Source organism: Emydura macquarii, unplaced genomic scaffold (genome assembly GCF_026122565.2).
Source record: "Emydura macquarii macquarii isolate MOO-44397 ecotype Brisbane River unplaced genomic scaffold, CSIRO-AGI_Emac_v2 contig_2369, whole genome shotgun sequence".
Classification (NCBI taxonomy): Eukaryota; Metazoa; Chordata; order Testudines; family Chelidae; genus Emydura; species Emydura macquarii.
The window spans coordinates 3,231,818-3,259,082 of record NW_027132506.1 but is presented as its reverse complement, the minus strand read 5'-3'; the positions used below and the strand labels follow the sequence as shown (position 1 = coordinate 3,259,082).

Sequence of the window (27,265 nt, the reverse complement as noted above, 5' to 3'; positions counted from 1 at the left end):
ATGGAACTTTTGCAGGTCTGATTTTGGGCTCATTGCAGAAACAGAAGTTACATGCACTACCCAGCAGATTTTTGGGAAGAATATGTACTTTCCAATACCAACAACCAAAAGACAGGTAGAACCTGCAGCAACACCACAATAGTATTGGACTACCAGCCATTTTTAAAAGGGTAACATACTACGGAAGCAGCAAGGCATTTCATTTTTCAGAATTTAAGATTTCTTGCCTGATTTTCTATTTAACACTTGGCCACACAATTTTACTCATTATTAGGAAAGTGATACCAAGAATAGGTAAGCATGAATGAAGAAAGTAAAAACGGAGGAGCAGCTTTTCAATGAAACTGCATTGAGCTTCCACAGCAGTTTTATTGGAGGCATAACACTAGCAAAGGAGGCCTGGAACATAGGAATTGCCAAACCAGATTAGAGACCACATTCATTTAGTACAGTGTCCTGTCTCTCTCAGTGGCCTGTAAGAGATGCTTCAAAAGAAGGTGCAAGAAGATATAATGGACAATAATGGAATAAACTGCCTGTTGGGGAAATTTCTTAATTGATGGAAGTTGGCTTACAAACTACAGGTTTATATCCCTTTCAGTTTATTTTTAATCCAAGCTAATTTAAACTGTGGATATTCTCATTACTAATATATATGTCTAATCAATCTCTGAATCACAGCAACCTCTTGAGCTCAGTGACATCAAGGGTATGTCTACACATCAATGTAAACCTAGGGTTAGTGGGACTCAAGTCAGCTGACCTGTATCAGGGAACCCTGTGTTTGAGCATCTACACTGCACTTTAATCCTAGGTTAAGGAATTTTTGAACTGTGCTTGAATCCAGGGCTCTAGCATCCACACTGCAGTGCACAGATCCAAGTCAAAATAACCCTATCCCAGAGTGCCCAGCACACCTCCCACCCAGTGTCAACACTCTACTGCCCATTCTATTTCCTAACTGCGATTGTGCTGTTGACAGGACTCCAGTGCCCATAAGGAGCACATAAACTGCATAATTAGCTCCTTCTCTGGCTGTCTAGGTAGAATGGTTGCACTGTGAGAAGGCTTTATACCAGGGGTGGCCTAACTGTGGCTTATGAGCCGCATGCAGCTATTTTACAGTTAAAGTGCGACTCGGGGGGGCATACGGGACTCTAATTCTCTACCTACCAGACTGAGGTGGGAAGCTCAGACCCTCCTCCCTGTGACAGGGTGGTAGGGCTATACTGACCCCCCGAGATCCCTCTCCCTGCTGGGCAAAAAGTTTGGCAACCCCTGCTTTTTACTGAACTACCATCTAATCTGAGAACTGGGATCTCCACCTCTAGGCTAGAGAGCAGAGCAGTGGCTGAGCACCGCCATGCAGGGAGGGGGAGGAACAGCGCTTCCAGCTCAGTGTGACTGGGGGAGGGTTGATTGCCAATATCCCAGCAGCAGGTGGGAGGCAGCTCCCTGTTGGCTTTGTGCTCTACTCAGAGCAAGTTCTGCGCAGCGGCGAGGAGCCAGAACAGGGAGAGACCTGGCCAGACAAACATGGTACTTCCAGCGGCTGTGCTGACTGCCTGCAGCGCTGCTCCTCTCTGCCAGGAACGCTGGGATACATCGGATGACTTCCAGGACCCTGAGTCAAGGCAGGGTTGCATGCACACAGGAAAGCTATAAGGTTCAGACCCTAGGCCCCAGCTTAACATGGACTCGGACCCTCTGTCTGAGCACTCGGTTAACACAATTGATATGTGGACACAAGGTAGGGTAGGCTCAAGCCCAGGCTCAAATTGCTGTATAGACATTGATCTGTGGAACAGAGCCCGAATGGCAATCATTCATGTAAAAAGGATTAAATTTGCTGCCTGTCACATGAAAATGCAGTGTCCCTTTATTGTGGTATTATGAGAGGGGCAATATGTGGCACCCAATTTATCTTCTCTGGACTATTCATTATTTTGTATCCCTCTATCGCAGCCATTTCCTGCTTCTGTAAACTTAGCAATACAAGTTTCCAATTTCTTCACAAGGCTTTTGTCTTTTCGTGGCTCTAATAATGTCTGTTAACTAGATCTGAATGCCTCACTATTGTTTAGTCTTTTTGAGACAGGTGATAATTGAAAAAAAATATTTCATTTGATGGTGTACCATCAATTTCTGTGCTGGTATTAAAATATTTATAGTATACAGAATTGGATAGAAAAAATGTTTATGCATATTTCCTTTCTGACTGCTGCTGCCAATTGTTCAAATGTTTTCATTGAGCTGACCATGACTCGTGGCCTAAATGACAGTTAATTCAGAAGCTCGTGGGGCGTATGAGTAGATCAAATTATTCCTTCCATCAGGAATTATAGTGCATTTGTTCACTGTTAACGTCACCTTTCATTCTGTTTCCCAAATACCTTTGTTGCATTCTTTCTATCTCAAGTCTTCTCTAGTCTTTACCATTTGCAAATTTTGTCATTAGTCTATTAAACTATCTGGAAAAGGTGTATGCAGTGTTGGTTGGTGTAGCTGTGTTGGTCCCGGGGTATGAGAGGGAGAAGGTGGGTGAAGTAATATCTGTTCTTGGATCCACTTCTGTTGGTGTGTGTGTGTGTGTGTGTGTGTGTGTGTGTGTGTGTGTGTGTGTGTGTGTGAGAGAGGCTTTCGAGCTACACAGATCTTTTTTCCAATAAGAGATATTATTTAACCCACCCTTGTCTCTGGAAAAAGTGACCAGTCAAAGCAGTCCTAGTACAGAACCTTGCAGCTTCCTGCTGTTAACCTTTGGCCATGTGGAAAATTGACTATTTATTCTGGTTCTTCATTTTCTGTCTTTTGACCAGTTCCTAATCCATGACAGAGTTTGCCTATGACCCTACTAGCCTTTTGTGAGGAGGCTTTCAGAGGCTTTGTGAAAGTCCAAGTTAGAACAATCAGTTATCCTTTATCAAACATGCTCAAAGAATTGTAGATTAAAAAGGGGCACCATTTCCTTTATAGATGTTTTGTTCCTACGTAGGTGTATTATTCTATTTTTAAATCATCTTGACGACTAGACCAACCCTAAGGCTTTTTATAAAGATGGGTACACCACTTGCTATGCTCAAGTTCTGTAGCAGATTTTAATGAGCTTGCCTATTTGTTAGCATCTTAGTCATGTCACTCTAGATTTCTGCTCTCTATGCTACAGGGTAGCAACAAAGAACCCAGGATGTTGTGCTGAACATTTGCTCCTCTTTTTGCTTGTAGAGGACATCGCAAAGTTCTATTTTGTAACCCCTCCCACTCAGTGCATATGTAACATAGGAACTGCCAGACTGGATCAGACTTATGGTCCATCCAGTCCAGTGTCCCATCTCTGACCAGTGGCAGTGCTTCAGGGGATAGTGGACAACCTTCACAGAAGGTATTTATGACATACTTTGTCCCCTCCTGAAAATTTCCTCCTAACCAACCCGAATAGGCAGAGGTTTGCTTAAGCCATGAAAAATGAGGGTTTATAGCCTTCCAAAATTTGTTGTTGCATTTAATGCAACAACTCTGGATATTTGTGTTATCATACACATATATCCAATCCTTCTTTGAATCATGCTAAATTCTTGCCTCCAAAAAACACTTGACAATGAGTTCTAGTTTAATTACACATTTAACTGAATAACCTCTTGAACTTGTATTATAAGGACAAGGAGAACAGGAGGCTGTCAGGCAAGATAATGAGGTAGTACGGGCTGCAGAGACATCAATACCTCATTTACACTTTTTTCCCCAATCAGGTCTGGACATTGTAGTCTCAGCAATTCCCGTGTGTCCGAGACAACTGCTTGCATGAGGGCTAGCTGATTGCAGCTCAACACAGATACTGCTGGTGGGCTGGGGAAAGCATTCAGAGGAGATAGCAAGTTGACATCTGTCCCCATAGAGAGAGTTCACCTTTTGTCAGTGAGGAGCACAACCTAGGGTTCATGTTGGATCCCTACTGCTTTTAGATCAAGAAGCAGTCAAGATGTTTTTCCCTCTTCACCCGGCTAGGAGATGGAGATCTCTCCTTCTGGACATGGACCTCACAAGGCTATTCCTTCAGACTGCATTACTGCAATGGTTATACCTGTACAGCATTTGGAAGCTGTCTCCTCACTGATAACCTGTCCCCCTGGCTGCAGCAGGGAAACCACACCCATCCCGTAGCCCTGTGAGCTTCACCTGGTTCCCTAGGCAGTGGTTTCCCTCTGCAGCCAGGGGGACAGGAGATCAGTGTTCCCCTCCTTCTGGCTCCAGCAGGGACCCCAGTGCCTAGGGACCCAGGCAGAGTGCTTTGTCGTGCTCCCTGCTACAGCCAGGGGGAAGGGAGCGCTAATTTCCTGTCCCCTGGGCTGCAGCAGGGAGCCTGCACCTGTCTTTTAGCACCACAGCAATGCGCTACACCTGGATCCTTAGGCAGTGGCTCCCTTCTGCAGCCATGGAGGGAAGCGGCGGGCCACTTTGAAAACTCCTGCAGGCTACTTTTAGCCTCCGGGTCACAGGCTGGGAACCACTGGCCTAAAACAGTTTCAAATGTCTTCCAACTCCACAATGGAAGCACTAAATGTGAGTTAGACATCTTCCTCAACGGAAGATGACTAAAACACTATGCAAAAAACTGGCCTACCTTGTTGTCAAACTGGACTGCTCTTTGATTTCCACAACCATCTTAAAAAAAAAAAAAAAAAAAAAAGACTGCTGCCAAAGTCAGGATCAGGAATAATCTGAACAAATCTGCTGGTTCAACATGGGGCGCAGGTGCACAGACACTTTGTACATCGGCTCTGACTCCGTGCTATTCCTCAGCAGAATACTGTACCTGTGTGGTGTCATTTGTCTCATAGTAAATTGGCTGATGTCAAATTGAACTCAACCATGTGCATCAACACAGGCACCCCAAGTCCCACTCCTATTCCATGGCTATCAGTTCTGAGCAACATAGCCTCTCCACATGTTCATCACAGAGCATCTACAGCCAGATCGGTAGAAAAGCTACATGTAAATCCAGGTCTCCCACTGTACACATACATTTTCTGTCACCCCAAAGCACTACTTATGTTGAGGCATCCATTGTGGTCTCAACTGCCAAATCGGAACCTGTCAACAGCAAGCCTATGGCACGGTGAATGGTCAGTTAAAGACTTTTGGAATAGTTTCCTTGTCACTGATCTGACTGTTCAACTGCCTGGATTTGACCTACCACATCACCTCTGGACTCTGTTGAGCAGGCTCCAAACTGGCCAAGGAATATGCAGTCAACTTCTAAACATGGGGTCAGTGCGACGACCCACTTTGTCACTGGGGCCTCTGTCAGTCAATGGTGCATGTTGTAGACCAGCATCAAATGACTAGATTTCATGGTGGCCTTAGAGCCCATCACTGGGCTGTTGATGGGTGGCTTGGCATGCACAGCAAATTCTAAAAGAATTACAGTTTAACATTGAGCCCCCAGGATCTGCACCTTTGCATGCCTTCCACAGTGCCACAGACTGTGCATCAAGTTACTGATCAGACTAATCAGCAAACTGGAGTTGACCTGTTCTATATGATTTGTGTCCTTCCTCACTATTTTTGAGAGCACCCCCTCTAATATCATGGAAACTAACCTCATTTTGCTTAAAATAATCTTAATACTATTGAGGCACTTACAGGAAAGTTGTTCACATTCACCAACGTTTGTGAAGTGAAGTACTTTTATTAGATTTCCATCTAAATATGAAGAGAAAGTCTACTTTCTTTCATACTCTCACCCCTGTACGCAATGTTGTTGTAACCATGTCAGTCCCAGGACATTAAAGAAGTGGGTGAGGTAGTATCTTTGATTGGACCAACTTCTGTTGGTGAGACAGACAAGCTTTCAAGCCACACAGAGCTCTTCTTCAGGTCACTTCAACCACCTTGCTACTCTCATCCCTGACACTTCTAGTACATCTCCAATGCGTTAGAGACAAGGACTGGCCCTCCTACAAGTTCAATAAGGAAGGACCTCTTGAGGAGAAGCCTTTTAGATGTTAATCACCTCTACTCCTTTGATCTCCTCCTACTTCCTGGTACTTACATTTCCTTGCTGGGAGAGAAGACAGTCACAAGACAAGAGGTAACTGCTTTTTTGTATTCACATTTGTAAAATGATTGTCCCCCTACAGCAACACTGACCTTTTGGAAAAGCAGTGCCTGTTTGGACCACATGAATGTGCCCTCGTGGCACTAAAAGTTCAGAGCAAGATTACAAGAAGTCATGCAGTCCCTCAACCAACCCTATTCTTCTGCTAAACCCCAGAGTCCCATAAGAGTAGAAGTCTATGGAAGAGGAAAAAGTGCGTGGATATTATGAATATACAAAAGGTAACACTCTCAAACTAGTTACCATGGTAATTAGCCTTCTTTCCAGGCAACCTCTGAATATTCCCTTTTGTGGGAGTATAGCTAGCAGTACAATCTCCAGGGAAGTGTGCTGAAGATTTCTAATTCTAAATAAGGACTAAAGAACTGCTTGCCCAAAGCAAGCTTCAGAATGAGATGCCAAATTGAAAAAGCAGTGCTGCATAAATGTGCATACAGAACTCCAGATAGCAGTCCTCTAGATATCTATGATGGAAACATTAAAGCCTTGTTGTCAATGCTACCTTAACTGTGAATTCAAAAACTTTTAGGCACTGACAGCTTTGCCAGAACAATAACCTAGGCCATTTCAACAAACTTTCAGTAGAAATGGTATTCCCTTATATTTTTTGTAATCTTTTGGGATTCAGACTAATGCTTTCAGGAAGTCATTTATGCTAATCAATAAAAACTCAAAGCACACTTAAAATCTAGTGCACAGAGTCTCGTTTCTTCCTCACGATAGAAAGGTTTTGGGAAAAAAGTGAAGGTTACTTACCTGTAACCAGAGTCCATCTAAAAAAAAACCTCTGTATATTCATACTCTCTGCCCACCTCGCCCACATTTTCAGACCTACACTGCAGGGAGAGGACCTGAGGCAGGCAGAGTGCCATGCCTGCCCCCAGTGTGTGCTCAAATGCTGACGGGGGAGAAGGAGTGTCACAGTGGGCACTGCTTGTTAAGGTCCATTGCCCAAGATATATTGGCTGCAGCAAACCATGAGTGGGAATATGCAGAGAACATGCCAAGAACTAGGAAATTAGCTTTCTGGTTTAGGCAAAACTCGGATACTACTTTAGGTAAAAATTGTGGATGACAATGCAAGATAATTTTATCCCTGTATCTTCTGTTGTATTTGGTGTTGTTGTAGATGTTTTGGTTCCAGGATATTAGAAAGGGCAGGGGAGGTAATATCTTTTAGTTGTCCAGCTTCTGTTGGTCAGAGAGACAAGCTTTTGAGCTACACAGAACTGAAGAACAGCTCCGTGTAGCTCGAAAGATGGTCTCTCTCACCAAACAGAAGTTGATCCAATAAAAGATATTACCCCATCCACCTTGTCTCTCTAACTTTATCCCTGTGACATATATAGTGAAAGAAAGATCAGTTATGAAAGGCTGTAACTCACTCTTCTCAAAAAAATTTATAAACGTAATTACAAAAGTTCTCTTCAGCAACAGGTAGAGTAAAAAGCCCTCAACCAGTGGTTCAAAAATACACCAATTAACTTTGCCAGCACTACAATGAGATCCCAAAGCAAGACAGCTTTTCTAATCTATGAAAAAATCATTAACCATCCTTTGAGGAACCCTGTAACAGATAATAGTTAAGAGTTCTTGTAGAGGAAAACCATGTTTAATAAATATTTCTGTTCTGTATTTGGATAAAAGCCAAATGATGTAACCATATTCTAGTGATTTCTTTCATCCTTTTCAGTCTGATTTCAAACCTGAGAATGGAATATAGATTACACTCAAGGCAAAAGGTGGTTGACCATCTAGCAATGCTGCTAAGTATCTTACTTACAGTGAGTGATGCTTTGAAATCAGCAGCTTTTGAGATACCCTAGCTCAGTCATTTATGTATCTTGAATGGTCCTTCAATGAGTTTGCACCTTCCCCCTCAGAGAGTTCCCAGAAGGCAATGTTAGGCAACTGACTGATAGACTAGATGAGAACAATGACCCCTTTTGGCCTCGAAATCTAACCTCCTGTACACACAAGTCAGACTTCCCAAAAATAATTCCTAAGGCATCGCTTTTTCAAAAATATCCAATATTGATTTTAAAATGGTCAGTGATGGAGAATCCACTGACTCTTGGTACGTTATTCCAGCTAGTTATCCTATTAATCTATGAAGTGCTCCTGGTTGTGGCAACTGATCCTCTCACAAGCACTCCAGCATGTAGGGCCCTGCAAGGTCTCATTTTACGATTCTTTTCGATGTGCACAAGAAACTGCTAGAAAATGTACATTTTGGACTACAGTCATCAATACATGTCTTCTTTTCACTGAACCCAGATTCTGTGATGTCATTACTTGACCTCTGATTAGGAAAGATGTCTAGATTTAAGTAAACAGGCTACACCTCAACCCAGATAAGACTGATGTGATACTTCTTGATTAGCACAGAACAGGAAGAGATGTCAGCACCATTACTGAAGGAGTATGCCTAGTTTCCACTAAAATCAATTGTAGTTTTGTGTCTTATTGGCTTCTCATGTAGTAGTGATAGTACGTGAGGCTGTTCATCAGCTACAGCAAACCAAGTGTTTTAAGCTATTCCTTTCTAATGCGAACTTCACAACCTTTGTCATCTCCAGGTTAAAATATTGCAATGTCCTCTACTTAAGGCAACATTAGAAAATCACTCAAAAGCTTCAGTTATTGCAGAATGCTGCTATTTTAGGAGTTTTTCAGGACACCCATCACAGCAGTGGAGTGAACCGCTCGAGTTTGTGCAACAGCTGCCCGTTTATTTCCAGATTCAATCGAAAGTGCTGGCAACAATCTTGGTATCACACCAGCAGTGTGCTAGAGGCTTTACAGAAAGGCATGAAAAGAAAAAGTTCTCAATCTTCCACTACTGTCTACATGCAACAGTTGTACCACTGTACTGGTATAGTTAAAAGCTGTGCGAGCCCTCCTCCCCCTCCCAATGTCCCACCCCAACAAGCGTGGATGCAGTAACAAGCTGTACTGGTATTGAGCACCTTTGTTACAACTGCATCCATACTAGGGTTTTTAACTGGTATAACTATTAACCACCTCCCTCGCCGCAACCAAAATAATTACACTAGTATAAAATGTGTGTAAACTAGGCCTTATTAAAAACATACAAATGCAGAAAGAGGGATTGGGAACAGCATGACTGAGCAGAAAAGGGAACGGAAAATAGTGACTGAAGAAAAGTTCCAAATGTGCCACTGGTTCTGAGATTTATTTTTTCTCCCTTTTGGTAAAGATTTTCAGTCACCTACTTTGTTTAAGGAGTTACAGGTCAAAAGACCTTTTAAAAAAGTGTATTGTAAGGAAGGACTTGGAAGAGGAGAAGAGAAGGCATGGCAGGCTGACTTAAGAAAGGGAGAGGTGTTTACAAACAAGGGGCTGCAGGTGACCTTACTCAGATTAGCATGAGAGGACATTAAAGGCTGGTCTGATAAAGAAAGTTGCACCAGACTTATTTTGGTTCAAGAGCAATTTATTTATAAACCTAAATAACCTAAAATGGGGGGCGGGGGAGACATTCTTAAAAGCTTGTGTCTCCACAACTAGCCTGCTATTTTCAGAGAGCTGCTAGCTTGGAGATGCACATGCTGCACTGCGCGTCCTGATCACAATGCAGATCTCTCTAGACTAGAGCTAGCAACAGATGTTTGAATCTTGGAGCGAAGGTCCATGCCAACCTTTACAAACATGTTAACTACCTCAAGTAATCTCATCATTAACCAGAGATACAAAACTTTAGTGTAGACAAGCCCTAAGGGGATAGAGAGGCGTGTCTCAGGCCAAGTGGATGAGGATTATAACAACCTGGATATTCCTAAGCTTCGCAGAGGACAAGATGCTTAAATTTAATGTTGAAGATAAAGGAAAGATATAAAGAGGGACTTACTGTGGTCAAAGCAGTAGACAAAATCCATTTTTTGTGGTTACATTTTGGAAAGTTTGAAGGAAGAGAGTCGGACAGACCAGTGAAGATGTTCAAACACATATAGCCTACCAAGGACCATTCGCCAGCCAGTGTGACTGTGATTCGTGTCACATCAGGCGTTGACTAGTGAAGTTCCCAGATCTAGCACAGCCCTGAGAAAAGGGTGGATAAAAATCATTGATCTTTTTTTTTTAAAATAAAAAATATTGGATTTTTTTATTTAAATCGGATTTTTGATTTTTTTAAAAAATCAATATTTCTCTTGTTTAAAAAACAGTTACAATTAAATCTCATCACAAACATGCCAAACCTACACAGAGTCTCATAAAAACAAATTACTGGCTCTAGTCCAGTAGTTTCCAACCTTTTTGGCTTGAGGGCCACAGATATTTTTACAACCCTGAAGGGCCACCACTTTCCGCCAGCAGATGCCCCCACCCCAGTCTCCTGGTCTGCTGCCTCCTCGCTGATCTCCTGTCTCCTGGGCTGCAGCAGGGAAAGTGCATGCGCTCCACATGGGTCCCTAAGCAGCGGCTCCCTTCTGCAGCCAGGGGAACAGGAGATCAGTACTCCCCTCCCTCTAGCTCCAGCAGGAACCCCAGCACCAATGGATCTAGGCGCAGTGCTTTGCTGAGCTCCCTGCTACAGCCAGGGGGAGGGGATTGCTGATCTTCCATCTCCTTGATTGCAGCAACTAGCCTGCACTGGTCTTTAAGACACATGGAAACATGCTCTGCCGGGGTTCTTAGGTAGTGGCTCCCTTCTGCAGCCTGCGGGAACGGAGCCGCAGGCCACTTTGAAAGCCCCTGTGGGCCACTTTTGGCCCCCAAGACCTAGGTTGGGAACCACTGCTCTAGTCTGTCCAGCCTAAATACCAGCTCTTGCTTCTTGGAAGTTCTGGGCTTTCAGTTTCTGTTTCTCAGCAGACTAAAGTCAAATGTGCAAAGAAAAACAGGCTGGATAGGAGTGTCGTCATTCTGGGCTTATGTGGTGGTGGTGGAGCTGGGCCAAGCAAGGCAGAGGAGTTAGTTAACACACTGTCTTAAAGACAGAGAGACAAAGGACAGAGGCAGAGTAGGAAGGAACAGTGGAGTGGACTGGAAAGAAAGAGGGAAAACATTATTCAATACACACACAGCTTCCTATATTCCCCCACACTTTTGCTACAGAAAAACCGTCGTGGTTTCTGGGTATAAGACACTATCTGGGAATATTCTGAAGAAATTCCTTCGCTGGGTAAAAAAGGAAAATGTGTCAAATGTAAGCAGTGCAAGAAGATGAGGCCAGGCCTAGTTGCAAGAATGAAACATCATAATGAAAACTGCTTATTGGGAGAAAATGATGTGGATGTCTGAAGAACACTGGATCAGCTGGTTAGCAACTTAAATAATTCACTTTGCAATGCATCCTTAAAGGCTCTCTCTATGCCTTTTGTTAAATCACACTGTGGATTTGGAGAGAGTGCTAGGGCATTATGAGGAGAGGCTGAGGGAACTGGGCTTGTTTAGTCTGCTTTACCAAGTAAATTCCCAACCTGTTTGCTATGTTGGACGTTGCTAGAACAAAAAGTTTAGTTTAGCTAATCCTTATGGCTTGTTTAATTAGATAACTAGGTTTAGAATCTAGCACCCAAGTATACGGTACAGAAAGCTGCAGTAAGAGAAATCTAGAGTTGCCAGTTGCCACTGGGTGTCATTTTCTTATTTTATATTACATAACACAGGCCCCTTATTTGGAACATCATGGCCACAGACCATAATGGTGATGCAATAAATCTATTCCTTATTTTACTTCAGCATAATTCAGCTTTCCCAAGGGAGCCCCATCCTATACTTGTTTCCTCAAAAAACAGAAGTGCCAGTGAGTTCTATGGGCTTACTCCAAAATTAAGTGCACTCTAAGTGCAGCCAGTCTTAGCTTTTTTGGTAATTTGGAACCAGATCTGCATCCTTGCTGAAAAATGTAAATGATTAACTGAATAATAAAGTGAGAAGAACGGAGAAGAACTACTCAAAATATTTTTGAATTTTGTTTCAGGATTCCATTTAAGCATAAGAGACTGACTACCTATCTGCAACAACTTCAGAGTCATCCATTGGTACTTTTAGCAGCAGTGCTGCAAGTAAACATATTTCAGACAACGAAGTATCAGTAGCAAGCAAAAGATTTCAATCATCCAGTAAAACCACCAACATGGATGTGTTAGTAAGGCCCAGCAAATACCAATAAGACACCATAGATGAAAAGATTGCTCGGTTTATTTATGCCACAAATTCTCCTTTTCTCATTGTTAACAATAAAACACTTCATTGACATGGTTGAGTCCTTACGACCAGGCTACACTCCACCTGGTAGAGCAGATATTGGGGGAAGGTTGCTAGATACAGTGTATGAGAAGGAACTTGAATGGTGTGCAATACTGAAGGGAAATTTGCCAGTTTAAGCCTTAATGGGTGGAGCAATGTACACAATGATCCAGTAATATGTGCTTGTGTGACAACAGAAGATGGGGTTGCATATCTTTCAGAAACGATAGAATTGGGAGATGCCCACACAACAGAATATTTAAAAAAGAAGTGGCAGTGAAAACGGTCGTCAACTGTGAACAAAAATTCAACTGTCACATGCACAGTTTTGTCTCAGACAAAGCTGTGAATGTGGCAAAGATGAGAAGATACTTAGAAGAAGAAATGGAATAATGCTCCTTAACAACAAACGGCTGCAATGCCCATTTAATGCATCTTTTAGCCAAAGACTTAAGTACGTCTTCTCCAGGAATAAAAGAAAATGTTGAAGTCGCAAAAACTTCTGTAACAACTATTTTGCTTCAGCTTCACTGAAGAGAGCAGGAGAATCCAAACACATTCTCCCTCAATTTGTTCCATGGAATTCTGTGGTTGATTGTTTTGAACAATTTATTAGGAACTGGCCTATTCTCATAAAACTTTGTGAAGAAAACCATAATAAAATAGATGGAAGTCTCTCATCCAAAGCATCTAACATGGGATTAAAGAGGAATGTAGAGGATATGCTTAGTATACCGAAGCCTATATCCATAGCCTTAAACAAAAACTTCAGAGATATTGTTGCTGCATTGCTGATGCTGTTGAAATTTGGAAGGCACTTCAAGAGACATTGAAGAAAGAAATACCTCACCAGAAAGTTAAACTGCAGGCAATAAAGAAGCGAATGGATCAAGCATTAACTCCACGTCACTTTCTTGCAAACATTCTCAACCCCAGATATTAAGGTAGATGCCTAACTTCTGAACATGATGCTGCTGCCATGGCATGGGCATCTCAAAAATCACTCCTTAGTTATGCCAGTCATAATAAATTTCAGGGCTGGAGTGGAACCATTTAAACAGTACATGTTTACTGATGTTTTGAACAAAGTCACTCTCCTGAATTGGTGGAAATCTTTAGCCAGGCACCTTGAAACAGAGTTCCTTCAGTTATTAAGCCAACTTTTCACAACAGTAGCTGCCTCTGCAGGCATAGATAGAACATTTTCATCATTTGGTATTATTCACTCAAAGTTAAGGAATTGACTAGGAGTTGAAAAAGCAGGAAAAAAAAACCCTCTTATTTCTGTTTCAAACAAGGAATAAAAATGACAGTGGGAGTGTGGAAGATGAGAGCTAGTTGCAGAAGTTTTCAGGACAGCGTACGTTTAGTGTTGTGATGACTTACTTGTCTGTTAGAGTTAATAAAATTTGAAAAAAAAGTTTAAGGACAGCCATCAGCCGGTAACTCAGGAGACTGCTGCAATTGCAAATGTGAAACATTTAAGATTCAGTTTAATAAAATGTAAGTGCTATTGTGTTTGTGTGTGTGATTTAGTTCTTACCATTCCTAATGTACTGCTGCTGAATCTGCAGCTTGACACAGGTAACGAGTATTATGTACTATTTCCTAAATTAATAAAAATCAAGTTATCTAAAAAATTACACAAAGTATACCCTCATGTTGTAAATTGCTGTATTGCATTGTTAATTAATAGGTTTTAATTATCAGATTTGCACAACTGTTTAAGAAATATGTAAAGACATATCAGTGGGAAACTATTTAAATCAATGATTTTCTCTTGGTGATTTAAATCAATCCACTAATCTCTGGGGCAACCCCTCAGGCAGTGACAAGTAGGGTCAGGGCACGTACTCCTTCATGTGTCAGTGGAGAGTTTGAGAGCATGATATGTTGGGGCTTTTTGTCCATCCTGGTGATTTGGCCAAAGAGCATGTAATGCCACTTTTGAATATAGTTAGTTAGTGAGTGAATGAAGGAAGACCAGATCTTTGAAAGATGACATTTTGCAGAAAATGAAGCCACTTTACATATGAAGCATTGTTGTAGCTGTGTTGGTTCCAAGATATTCAAGAGACAAGGGGGGGGTGAGGTAATGTATTTTATTGGACCAACCTCACCCACTTAGTCTCTCAAACCACTTTACACTCAGGATTTGGTACTAACAGTGCAATTGGAACGTCTCTAGCTCCTCCAAGTCTGTTTGTCAGAGGGTGCAGTTTTCTGACTTGTATAGTGATACAGGTAGTGTACAGATGTGACAGATCCTGAACTCTGTCTCAGCGCAAAGATGTTTTTGCATCCATAAGTGAGACATGGAATTCATGAAGACGACAGTGAGAGCTTTCCTCAAACTATGTCTTGTTTGCTGCAGTTGTTTGAACTCTCCTTGCAACCTAGATGGGGAGGAAGACATTGCAGTACTCAAAATGATAAAGTCGGGGCCTGGGCAGATCCTGGAAATGTCAAGGAAAAATTGGCAGGATTTGGAGGCAGCGTAAATGGGCTGAGGAAACAGATAAGAGGGGAGCTGAAGATACAAAGGTTCAGAGAGAGACAGGGAGGCAAGAGCAGTTGAGAAGGGAGGGGGAAAGAGTTCAGTTTTGCTATTTGAAGTTTGTTGATGCCAAAGTACTCTTTAAACTCTGGACTCACTGGAGAACAGGTTATCTGAAGGACTATCACTAGTCCTGCACCCTGGTGGTAGTGAATATAAATTGGGGGGTGTTTCTATGGTCTGTTCCTGACCCAGTAGGAGAACTCTCAGAGCAGGGTCCCCACCTTTGGCATTCACTTCCCATGGCAACCTCCAACAGCTTGTGTTTGGTGAACGATGGAAAAATACTACAAGATTCACTCTGTTTAGCTGAACACCCCCATTAAGCATTTCTCTGAAAACTTCCTGAAATGAAATTTAAAAATCAGAACAGTCAACATTATCTCCTAGCCCAAGTCAGAACTGCCATTATGCTCCAGAATTAAGTGTTTCAATCTGAAATGCTAGTGCTCTGTTGCCATGGGCACTAGATGAGGGTCAGAAAGGGGGTGGAGTTTGCTGCAACAGATCAGTTCACCTGCAATAGAAAGGCAAAAATTTCCAAGCAGTGTCCTTCTAAGGAGGAACAGACCAGACACTGGTCTCAACAAAACAAGTAAACATTGTACTTCCAAAGTAAAACCTGGAAGTTTGAGTCATGGAAATCTTGGATATTAAATTGTTACACATCCTAATCATCTTTAAATTTGGGGGGTTTTGAGGAAAAAAGTACTACACAAATATATTCTTTAAAAACCTACATCTTTTAGATTATCTAAACATCAGATATGTTTTTCCTGCTCTATATTAGAAATAAGCCTTTTATGCCATAGCTAGATTGTTGTGGCTGATCTAGTTTTTCCTGAGGCCTCAGTGACTTGCAATATGAGGTGAGGCTTAATGTGTCTGAAGAGACACCCCCGACTACTCCTCACATAGCTACCTGTTTATTGTAGGGATGTCTGGGAAGAGATGTCCTAGGAGGAAAAACAAGAGCTGGGAGTAGGGTGAAAACACTATTAAGACATTCTAGATATCAAAATGTTGATAAATCTGATCCTTTTAAATCAAAGTTCACTTTGACTCAGCAAGAATACTTCCAAATATCTTTATGATAAAACTCCTTGCTCTAGCCACTGGATTACAATCTTAAATTTCTGATTTACTTCAATCTCACTCTGGAGGAAACATTTAATAATCAGAGAAAACACTGAGCAACAACCAATTTTCAGCTTTAATGTAAGGCTGTTATGCCATTTGCAACTGAGAGTGTTTCTGTACCCCTTTAAAATTCAATTTTACTTAAAACATTTATTCACAGATACAGAACCACCACGGCCTGGATGTCTCTGGGCTGACCGAGTATCCTACTCTAGCTTTCACGGCTGTTCTCTTAAAGATAAGGATGCACTCGAGGTAGCTGAGGAAGGGCTGAGCCCCACACAAAGGTAAACCAGTACCACGTCCATATGTGCACAAGATCCCGATTTACAAACATTCTCAGTGTCTACCAAGGCCCCGCAGAGAGCTGACCCTCTCCCCCCGAAAGGCAGGGGTCCAGAGAGAGGTAACCCAGGGGGTCATTACTACGCCTGGAACACGACGCAGAGGCTGAGCAAGGATCTCTGTCCCGGGCCGGAGCAGCTCAGGGAGCCTCCAACTGTCCCACAAGGGGAGTGGGAGTTTAGCAGCGACCGGTGCTGTCCCAGGAGCGGGACACGCCTCCCGCGCCCGGCCGGCCTGTGCGCGATCCCAGGGAGCCAGCCGCGGCACAGGCCGGCCGCATGCCAGGGCCGGGGGCAGAAGGAACGAGTCCAGACCCCCGCCGGGCACCACACACCGCACGAGTGGGCAGAAAAGGCGGCCGCGGCCGCCGCCCCTGTCCCGTCCCGCCCCTCCCCCCCCAGGGCTCCCGCCCGCTCCCTCGGCCGAGGGCAGAGCACCCCCTGCGCGACCCCGGCTGCCCCCGGCGGGCCCGGGCCGCAGAACCGCCCGCGGGGGGGACGGGACCGAAGAGCGCTGCCCCCAGAGCCCGCCCGGGGAGGGCGGGGGCGGCACGGCCGGTACCTGCAGGCTCCGCTCGGTCTCGCCTCGCCGACGGCGCCGCTTCCTGCTCCACGGGCCCCCCGAGCTGCAGCAGCAGCGAACGGCGACAGGCGGGGCAGGATGACGAGCGCGCAGCCGCCAACAACACCAATCAGCGCAGGCGACGCAAGAGCTGCCGGGAAGCGGCGCTATAAAAGCCCGGGAGCTATTTACGCCGCCTGGTCACACTGTCGTTCTCGCGCTTGCGCATTCCCGCCGGGAAGAGCCGAGGCGGGCGCAGGGGCGGGTACTAGAGACACGACCCTGTGCGGGGCGGGGCGCCCGCGCGGTCTCCTAGCAACGGGAAAGCGGGGGCAACCACGGGCTGGCTGGCGGCGTTCTCTGGCCCTTCGGCGTTGGCTAACTGGTGGGCGGGACTAGGGCTGCCGGGGGCGGGGCTAAGTGCCGGGGGCGGGACTCCCATCTTCACAGGAAACTGTTCCCCACGCCGCCTGAGCCCCTTTTGTGAGCTGGGTCCCGCACATGCGCAGTGCAGGTGGCCGTGGCCGGGCTGCGTGGGCGCTGGCGGGCGGTGCCGGCCGTGTGCGCAGGCGCGGACCGCGGGGTCGCTGCGGCCATGTCGGCGCAGGAGGATCCGGTGCAGCGCGAGATCCACCAGGACTGGGCCAACCGCGAGTACATCGAGGTGATCACCAGCTCCATCAAGAAGATCGCGGACTTCCTCAACTCCTTCGGTGCGTGCGGGCCCGGCCCGGCCCTTCCCCCTCCGGTCCCCACCCCCCCCCGGCTGTGTCCGGTCCTGTCCTGTCCTCACCACCCCCCCCCCGGCTGTGCCCGGCCCGGTCCGGCCATCAACCCCTGGCTACCTCCCCCCGGCTATTCCTGGCCCGGTTCCGCCCCGCCGCCCCTTCTTCCCCCGCCCGGCTCCGCACTTCCCGGCCAGCTCCGGCCCGGCTGCGCCCTCACATCCCCCGGCCCGGCTCCCTCCCGCCGGGTCCCGGCCGTGTCGCTCCGTGCGGCGGGGCCGTGCCTGTGGCGGGCGGTGACGCGGGGCCGAGCCCGGCCGAGCCCTGACGCCCCTTCTCCCGCAGACATGTCCTGCCGCTCCCGCCTCGCCACCCTCAACGAGAAGCTGACGGCGCTGGAGCGACGGATCGAGTACATCGAGGCCAGGGTGAGGGGCACCGGGGCAGGCCGGGCGGGGGGGGTCCGCCCTGCCGGCAGCTGGGCGCAGGGCGCAACGACCAGCCCAGGGACGGCTCGGCCGGGCCCTGCTGTGCTCCGGCGGGTCTTGCCCCGCCGTACATCCCCCCCCGGCCGCACCGCGCCGGCCGCTCTGGGCTTCAAACGCGGGGTTGGCCGCTCTCCCACATGCAGCCCCGCTGCGGCAGTTGTCACCCTGGGGTGGCGGCACAGCCCCCGGTGCCCGCTCCCGCCCAGCAGCTCCTGCCCTCGGCCAGCGTCTGTGGGCGTCCCAGCAGCACCCCGCTGGGGCACGTGTGGAGCATTGGCTGGTTTTGGGCCGCGGGGCTAGAGAGACAGCGGAGATCCTGCTGAATCGGTGCCATGGCCTGGGGAGGGCTCCTGCCCCTCCCAGCCTGGCCCTGAAGGGTGACTTTTACCCAGCTCCCCGTTCCCTCAGTGGGCAGAATGGCCAGCCTGGGGCTGACCTCGCTGAGCAGGCTGTGCTCTCCGTTGGCAGGTAACCAAGGGCGAAACTCTGACATAGCTGCAGTGGCTGGTGGGGAGCTGACCTGGAGAAGATCCTGCAGCTGGGCCAGAGCTGACTGTCAGGCCTCTGATTTCTTCATTACTTCCTACTGCTGACAGGACTTCTTGTGTCTGCCTCCTGGGACGCAGTATCCCCTGCCTTCAGTGCATGGCTCCAGGCGACTCCAGAGGAAATTGATCAAATGAAAATGAGCATGTTGAATTCAGTGATTTTATATGGACAGATTCATGCAACTGTGTAATACCCCCTGAGCTCCTGAATCTCTCTTTAATTCCCAGCTGTGTGTGTAAAACTTCTACCCTTTGCAGCTGCAGAGTCTCTCTAACCGAAGGACACTTTCTGGGAAGAAAGCTTCTCTTGGAAGCTGACCAGCTGAGGAAGTGGGTGTCCCTGCTGTTTGTGGGCCTCTCCATGGGTGGTTTCAGTTCCTTTAGTAAACACTGCAACTAATATCTCTTAGGAGCAGAATGTCAAGTATATCCATCCTTCCAGTCCGCAAGCAGAGCAGTAGATGTGCAATGTGTGTTTGGGGGAGGGCAGGGGAATAGGTAACGTGCCACGATAAACTCTGGGTAGAGTTCCAGAGGGGTAGTCGTGTTAGTCTGTATACAGCAAAAATGAGAGTCCTGTAGCACTTTAAAGACTGTCAAATTTAATTTCTGCAGGCATAAACTTTCATGGGCTGTAAGTGTAACCCATGAAAGCTTATGCCTGCAGAAATTTAAATTTGTTAGTCTTTAAAGTGCTACAGGACTCTCATTGTTTTTTCTGGGTAGGGTGGGTTTCAGAGTTTTGTGTCTTTTTTTATTCTGTAGTGTCACATGGGGAGTGTCTTCCATTTGTATTTCACAATAAACCGTCTCTGCTGATTGGGTCTGAGCTGATCTATAGCTGGAGTGCATTGTCTGGGATGCATTGGCGGGAATGGGCTCATGGAGTGCAAATGGCTAAGAAGAGTCACGGTGGTCTGTTACTGTAAGATGCGCAGTTGCCTCTTGCTACTCTTTTCTTCCCTCCTCCACCACTTCCCACCCCAGTGGGCTTTGCTCCTACTCCCCTAAAATGATTAGTGATGAGCAGGGATCCTAGTTTTCCATGATTAAAAAAACAAAGTTCTCCTTAAAAAAACCATAAAAGTCCACTTTTTTCTGCCAGTTAAATGAAATGCTGAACTTCAGTTTCCCCAGCCACAACATATATAGTATCAGTTGAACACCTACAATACCGAACAGCACACTACCATCAATGTGAAATTTGTTCCTGGCCTGGCGTCCAGCTCCTAAGGCAGCAGCGTTGCTTGCAGCAGCAGAGAAATAAGGGAGGCACTACCATATGCCACCCTTCCTTCTGTACTGCTGCTGGCGCCAGCGCTGTCTTCAGAGCTGGGCAGCTGGAGTAAAAACTAAAGAATCTCTGTGAAAATGCAAATTATGCATTTTTTCCATGGCAAATGGGTTTCTAGGATCTCTGCTGCTGAAGTAGTTACTGGTGACACTGCCGTGTAAGTTTGAGTGTTAACACTCCAGTCCTATAAATGGGGCTCTCATCCCACTGAGTCACTGTCAGGCTCTCTGCAGACACAAGCAGCCAGCGCTGCAGTGGCTCTGTGGAGCACATTGGAAAGTCATGAGATTTTAGGTGAGCTCTGGGGCATCTTGGACCCCCTGGTTTCTGAGCCCTTGAGCTGACTCTGGTCACCTCCGCAAACAGAGCTAGAAACTGATGGGTTTTAAATGAAAGCTGAATTATCCCCTAATCCCAAGACTCCAGGAGCTGGTGGCGGTTTCTGTCACTCTGAGCCTGAGTGGTGGAAGGGGAGGGGTGCTCATGAGTGAGGGATGGAGGGAAACGTCTAGCTGCTCTGGTAGGCCCAAGACTCTCCTGCTGTCCCACTGTCTTGGCAGCCTTCAGGAAAGCGTCTCTAATAAGCTGCTGTCTTGTTTAGTGTCACTGAAGGAAAGCTGAGTGGTGGGTGTGATTGCTCTCTCTAAATACAACAGGGCATAAACACGGTGGAGGGAGAGCTCTTTAAGCTAAAGGACAATGTTGGCACAAGAACAAAGGGGTATGATCTGGCCATGTACAAATTCAGGTGAAAATCAGAAGAATGCTTTGAACCATCAGAGGGATGAGATTCTGGAACAGCCCCCACTAGGAGTTGTGAGGGCAAACAACTTACTTAATTTTGAGAGAGAGCTGGACAAATTTACGAGTGGGGTTGTATGACGGGTTGTGTGTGATGATGGGAGGTGGGCTGGTAGCTCGGGGGCTCACGTCCAGTTTGTTTTATGTTCCGAAATCTCATGCTTCCGAGTTTCAGTTGGCCACTGCCAGATGTCAGGAAAGGATTTTTTCCCCCCAGTGTATTCTAGGTGGGTTTTTTTAATCTTCTTCTTCAGAAGCATCAATGATGGCCATGGCCGGAGATGGGACATCGGGAGGTGGGCTGGGGCTCTGAAGTGGCATGGAGCATTCTCTATTCCACGTTCTTGGCTGGTTGGTTCTTGCTCATATACTCAGAACCTAACTGATTGCTGTAAATAGGGTTAGGAAGGAATTTTCCCCCAGGTCAGGTTGGCAGTGGTGGGGGGTTCACTTTCCTCTGCAGCATAGGGTGCAGGTAACTTGCCAGGAATATGTGGATATATCTCATTGAATCCTTTTCTGGCTATTGCAGGAGCCTTGACCAGTGGTGCACCTTGTTTCCTCCTATTCTCTGCCTGTGGCACATAATAATCTGTCCAGTGACTGTGGGTCTCAGTGGTTGGGTTTAGGGTGTGTGTGATGGTGGCGGCGGCGGCATATGATATAGAGGAGGTCAGGCCACATGATCTGGTAGTCCCTCCTGGCCTTAATCTGGCAGTTGGTGGGCAGCTCCTGTGGTGGGGAAAAGCAGAAGATGGACTAGCTCCAGCAGAGGAAACATGGAGCCAAGTGAAAAGAGCACAAGCAGAGCAGGCCGTGTGGCTGGATAGAGAAGTCCCAGCTGCTGTAGCTACAGCAATAAGAGACCAAAACAAGAGAAAGCTCTGCAACAGGCCCAGCCCTCAAGGCAGAGCGTCAGTGCAATCGGGCAGGTTCAAATGGGTGAATGCCACTGCCCTTTGGCAGGTGGGCTCAGTTCTGCTCTCCCGTGTCAAGCTCTGGGTGGCTAAGGAATGGTCTGCTTACATGAAGGGGCTGGTGAGTGGTTCACAAGAGCCAGATTCTTGCCCTGCCATAGTGGGGAATTGAGTGAATGATCACTGGGGACCCATAATCTATGGATGAGCCATCTCTACCCCACATATACCCAAACCCTCTCGCTAGTCTGTGGGGTAAGACCCTATCGCTCTGAAGGGTTGTGCCTCCTCCAGCTGGATGCTCAGCTCCTGCTGGGAGTCAGGTCTCAGGCTGGGGGAAGCAGCCTGTCCTGAATGTGGGGCTGTGTCCACCAGCTGAACAGTTTGAGTCACGAGTGTGTTTTTTCTAACTGGATCCCGTTACCAGGCTGGGTGGCTCCTGCTTCCATTTCTAGTCCTGGGTGGGCTTGTGCACGCACAGCTTTACTCGTGCCCCTCAATCCTGACCCTGCCATTCCATCCCTGGGCTCTTTTTACACCCACCCCACCCCAGCCTTGCTGCTTCTCCTCAATCCCAGCCCCAGACCCCTGTTATTCCAGACCTGAGCTCCCCACGCAGCACTGCCAGTGCCCACACGCACCACGGCTGGTCTCAAAAGCTTCTCTCACACCAACAGAAGTTGGTTCAATCAAAGATACTACCTCACTTACCTTCTCTCTTTAATATCCTAGGACCAACATGGCTACAACCCTGAAAATGAATCAGGTCAAATCTTCAAATAGTTTTGAGTCAACCAAAACTGCATTGTTAGGGAAATAAACTATTTGTCTGAAAAATTCCACCCAGCTTTGATCATAATGCAGATGCACAAGGGAGCCAGTTTAAGGGTTGTGTTTTGACTGTTTGACTTGGAAACCTTAATTGTTCTTTTAATGTAATGCTTTTGAAGTGAGTTAGACATGCATCTGCAATATAATTTTGTTGAGAAACTTACAAGATGCAATAAGAATACAAAGCTTTCCCCAGCTAGAAAGCACTGACTGAAAAGGATTTAGGGGTCATAGTGGACTAGCAAATCAACATGAGCCCCCAGTGTGGTGCAGTAGCCAAAAAGGGCTAGTGCGATCCTTTGATGTATAAACCAGAGGAATAGAAGCAGGGAGATGAGTTTACCCTGTATACAGCATCCGTGAGACCAATCCTGGAGTAGTGTCCACATTTTAAAAAGGGCTGGAAAAAAAAACCTCACAGTGAGTGAGTTAGGAGCTCAATTTGTTTAGCTTATCAGAAAGAAGACAGAGGTGACTCGATTATAGTGTATAAGTACCTTCCTGGGGAGAAATTACTGGGTGATAAAGGGTTCTTTCATCCAACATAAAAAAGCAGAACAAAAACCAATGCTTGGAAGCTGAAGCCAGACAAATTCAAATTGGAAATAAGGCGCAATTTTATAATTGGATGATTAGTCATTAGAACAAACTGTCAAAGGAAATGATGGATTTTTCATCTCTTGAGATCTTCAAATCCAGAGTGGATGGATGCCTTTTTGGAATGTATGATTTAGTCAAACAAGGTATTAGGCTCAGTATCAGGGTAACTGGATGAAATGTAATGGCCTGTGACAGTCAAGATGTCAGACTAGATGATCCAATTGTCCTTTCTGGCTTTAAGCTCTATGAATATATATGAATATAAACATTATGTGGCAAGGCACCTCATTCGCCTTGCTGAGCTCAGCATTTTCCCCTCTGGCAGTACAGGGGGGCTGGAGTAAATCAGTCCCACTGGGGGAGTTTTTATTCCTCACTTAGGTTTTATTTTACCGTATTTACGAAGTGGGCCTCAGGGTAGGCCCAAGTGGTACTCTTCAGTGAAATTAAAAAACCAAATTTATAACAGACACACACACGAGTAAAGGGCAGCAAAACTGTACTTACGCTGTGCTGATTGAGAGGGTCATGCTCAATGCTTAATTTGTGCCAGAGCTTGCCAGGGCTGAGCCTGGCACCTTGAGGCCTGGCAGTTCATAGCCCTGGGACCTCAGGGCTTGCCGCATCAGTTATAAAAGTAAAAAACTTGCTCGAGCACCTCTGTCATTACAAAGTAAACACTGGTCACCCTGAACTGAACGGCACTCGCTGAGCAGGGGGTTTGGATGCCAGATCTCAGTGGAGAGAGGAAGAGTGGGGGTGGGAACAGGAGTTTTGCTCGGTGTGGGCTCTGCCTCAGAGTCACAGGCACTATTTGACCTGCCCCCTCCTCTGTTTAAAGATAGACTTGATTAGCCACCATAGAGAGCCTTTTATTTTTTTAAGTGACAATTAGAGCTGTAATCACGGATAATCAGATCTAAGTGCTTAGCCCTGCTGCGGGCCAGTGTTTCTGTGGCAGAGACTGCCCAGCCTGCACTAGCAGTGAGCTTCCCCCACTGAAAGCTGAGATCACTGAGAGCTGGGTGGAACCTCAAGAGACTGACTCACAAAGATCACAGCGACAGCTGGCAGCAGCAGGTGACAGTGCAGGGCCATCAGTGATGGAGCGGTGGAGTGAACAGTGGCACGATAAACAACAGTGGCCAGAGCGAGCGGTCTGTGGAGCAGCGAGCGGCTGGAGGAATAAGTAAGGTGCCTTCTTCATCGCACCCAACTCGGAGTTGTCTTTGGTCAGTGGAGACCCAGAGTTCAGAGGTGCTTAGTTGGGTGGGAGGTGAACTCACATGAAAGCATCTCTGAACTCTGTGTCTCCACTGATCAAGGACAACAACTCTGAGTGGGGTGTGATGGAAAGAGAAGGGAGGGGCATGTTAAAGGAACATTTGTGGGACTCTGTTTTAGTAACTTTGCTCCAGAATGCTAGATTTGTTACTGGGAAACCTATAATTATACATTTCCTAGTAGGTCAAGATTTTTAAAATGCATTAGTTGCCAGGGTCATTCTCTCACATCATTGCTGTCTCGAGAGGTCATTATCTTGGGGAGTTTCTATACTAAACTTTTTTTATTATATTATAATTAATTTTTATATAAGAATTGCCATACATGGTCATACCAACGGTCCATCTAGTTCAGTATCCTGTCTTCTGACAGAGGCCAGTGCCAGGTGCTTCAAAGGGAATGAACAGAACAGGCATCATCGAATGAACTATCCCGTCGTCCACGCCCAGCTTCTGGCAAACAGAAACGAGGGATACTCAGAGCATGGTATTGCATCCCTGCCCATCCAGGCTAATAGCCATTGATGGACTTATCCTCCATGAACTCTAGTTCTTTTGAACCCAGTTACAGTTTTGGCCTTCACAACATCCATTGGCAAAACGTTTTAAATTTGCTGCCTGTTAATTTCATTGGGTGACCCCCAGTTCTTGTGTTAAGTGAAGGGGTAAATAACATTTACTTATTCACTTTCTCCACACCAGTCAAGATTTTATAGACCTCTATCACATCCCCTCTTAGTTATCTCTTTTCCAAGCTGAAAATTCCCAGTCTTTTTAATCTCTCCTCTTATGGACTCTATTCCATACCCCTAATCATTTTAGTTGCCCTTCTCTGTACCTTTTCCAATTTCAATATATTTTTTTTTGAGATGGGGTGACCAGATCTGCACGCAGTATTCAAGATGTGGGCGTACCGTGGAGGAGCTTGGTTTGCCAGATCGATCAGCAAAGTCAACACTGATAACCTGCATAAAAAGGCTGCAAAACACCACACCATGGGACTGCATTGACATGCAGAAAGCCTTATAAGCTAGTCACTGTCAAAGTCAATTTTAAACATACTGCGAGGCTTTAACAATGTTGGAGACACAACACAGTTTATGTGAACAAACATGGCTGTTGCATCATACTTTCTATTTAAGCAAGAGATACTACACACTACAAACTGGAGGCTAATGTTAAGTGCATTGTCACTTGTTAATCCTGAAGTTGGACGCTGGTTCTGAACAAGACTGGCAAATGCTCACTCTATTTCTGCAAGAAATTAAACTGACTGGTTAGAAGCATGTGATGCAACAGTAAAAGACTCAGCAGTTGAAAAAGTGAAGAACTCTCATCACATTAAAAAAATGGCAAATGGGCATCAAGTATTAAGTTATCGTTTACGTTATCTTGATGGCAGTGGTAGGCCAGTAGATGCATTTCTAGATGTTCAGGTTATAGAAGACACATTGGTTGCATCTGTGACAACCCACATCTTAGAAGAATTAAATACTTTTAATTGAACCTCAAAGAGATCGCTGCTTATGCTTTGATGGAGCTGCAAATTTCTCTGGAAGACATACTGGAGTACAGGCTTTGCTCAGAGAAAAGTGTAACCCTAATCTCTCCTATACACACTGCAGAGGCCATCTACTCCAACTAGCACTAGTACAAGCTGCAGAATCTTCAAAAGACATTAAAAAAGCCATACATTTAATGTCTTTGTTATACTCTTTTTTTCAGCAAGAGTCCAAAAGGACTGAATGTCTTGGAAAAAATAGAAGATACACTGGGACTAAAGTTCAAATTAGTCCAACCTGGGAAAACCTGCTGGCTTTCTCAAGCGTGATCCTTGGCTGTTGTCTTAAAATTATTGCAACCGTCATTACTGGCTTTGGAAAATATCTACCAAAATGGAATGGATCTAAGTAGTGAGGCTGGTCGACTACTTTTGCTACTAAGTTCAGAGAAGACTATCACCGTTCTCTCTCTTGTAAGTCTACTGTTGAAACCACTTAGATCATTAAACAATGCCATTCAGGCATCTGCTACAAAGTATAGATATTTGTCCAGCAATGGATGCTACACTAGAATCAATCAGAGAGATTGCTTCTTCCAGTACGTTTTCGATGGCTAAGACTTCAGTCCAGAAGTTGACTAATGAAGGCACTTACATTGAATCTGTAAGTGAAGAGGACAAGAAGTGTTTGTTAAGCCAGTTGAAAAAGTACACAGATTTCAAGTCTACAACAGCAACTTCTGGATTCTACTCAACCTCTACGTAGCTTTTACAGATGCCTGTCTTATAAAACACCGACAATTGAGGCACCACCAACAATGGGGCTGCTACATGATCAGGGCAAAATAGAGAATTTGAACACAGAGTGGAATATCATACTATGAACATATGAAGATTTGACTTTAACTTCTTTTTCATCACTAGTGGTTTGACCCAATTTTTGTGCTATGTTTCCTGGGATGAAAGAAGTAGGAATTCATCTCTTGCTACTCTGAGTCATAACAGCTACAGTTGAGCGTTCTTTTTCCTCATTGAATAGAATTTTGTGTTCTGAAAGAAGTCACCTGCTGCCTGATCACGAGCATATCATGAAGGACTGGAAGTTTCGGACACACTAGAAGTCACCAAAGATGAACTCACTGCAATCGAGAAGTTCATTAACGAGTTGTGCTAAATGACAAGAAACCAAGAAGGATGTAGATGTAGTGCTTCATAGTAGGTTTGCGTAGCCAACTTTAATTTCTGTGATGATTTTAAAACATGAGTTAAATCTAATAAAATGATCATGAAACATTTTTCCATTTTTACTCTGTTACCATACAACCCATCTTCATCCTCAT

The 27,265-nt window shown here is 45.6% G+C and overlaps 2 protein-coding genes across 3 annotated transcripts in view; one reads left to right on the top strand and one right to left on the bottom strand.

Moving 5' to 3' along the window:
* RHOA (ras homolog family member A) overlaps window positions 1-17,093 on the bottom strand; it is a 73,327-nt gene extending 56,234 nt beyond the window's left edge. The window contains exon 1 of the mRNA XM_067561255.1: window positions 16,938-17,093. The gene's annotated coding sequence lies outside the window, so the exon portion shown is untranslated. The remainder of the gene's footprint in view (window positions 1-16,937) is intronic.
* A 213-nt stretch (window positions 17,094-17,306) lies between these two features.
* Window positions 17,307-19,517, top strand: BRK1 (BRICK1 subunit of SCAR/WAVE actin nucleating complex). 2 transcript variants are annotated; one of them, XM_067561257.1, is made up of 3 exons: window positions 17,442-17,650; window positions 18,008-18,090; window positions 18,619-19,517. In XM_067561257.1, exons 1-3 carry the CDS (start codon window positions 17,533-17,535, stop codon window positions 18,643-18,645), a joined length of 228 nt encoding a protein of 75 aa, XP_067417358.1. In that variant the 5' UTR covers window positions 17,442-17,532; the 3' UTR covers window positions 18,646-19,517. The 2 variants fall into 2 exon arrangements, with proteins under 2 accessions (XP_067417357.1, XP_067417358.1); XM_067561256.1 differs by lacking the exon at window positions 18,008-18,090 and having other exon boundaries at window positions 17,307-17,650.
* The last annotated feature ends 7,748 nt before the right edge of the window (window positions 19,518-27,265 follow it).

Bases quoted from the DNA above. Each gene is read 5' to 3' on its own strand.
- BRK1 (XM_067561256.1), top strand. From the start codon at position 17,533: ATGTCGGCGCAGGAGGATCCGGTGCAGCGCGAGATCCACCAGGACTGG. The intron at 17,651-18,618 runs GTGCGTGCGGGC...CTCCGTTGGCAG, and splicing joins GGACTTCCTCAACTCCTTCG to GTAACCAAGGGCGAAACTCT.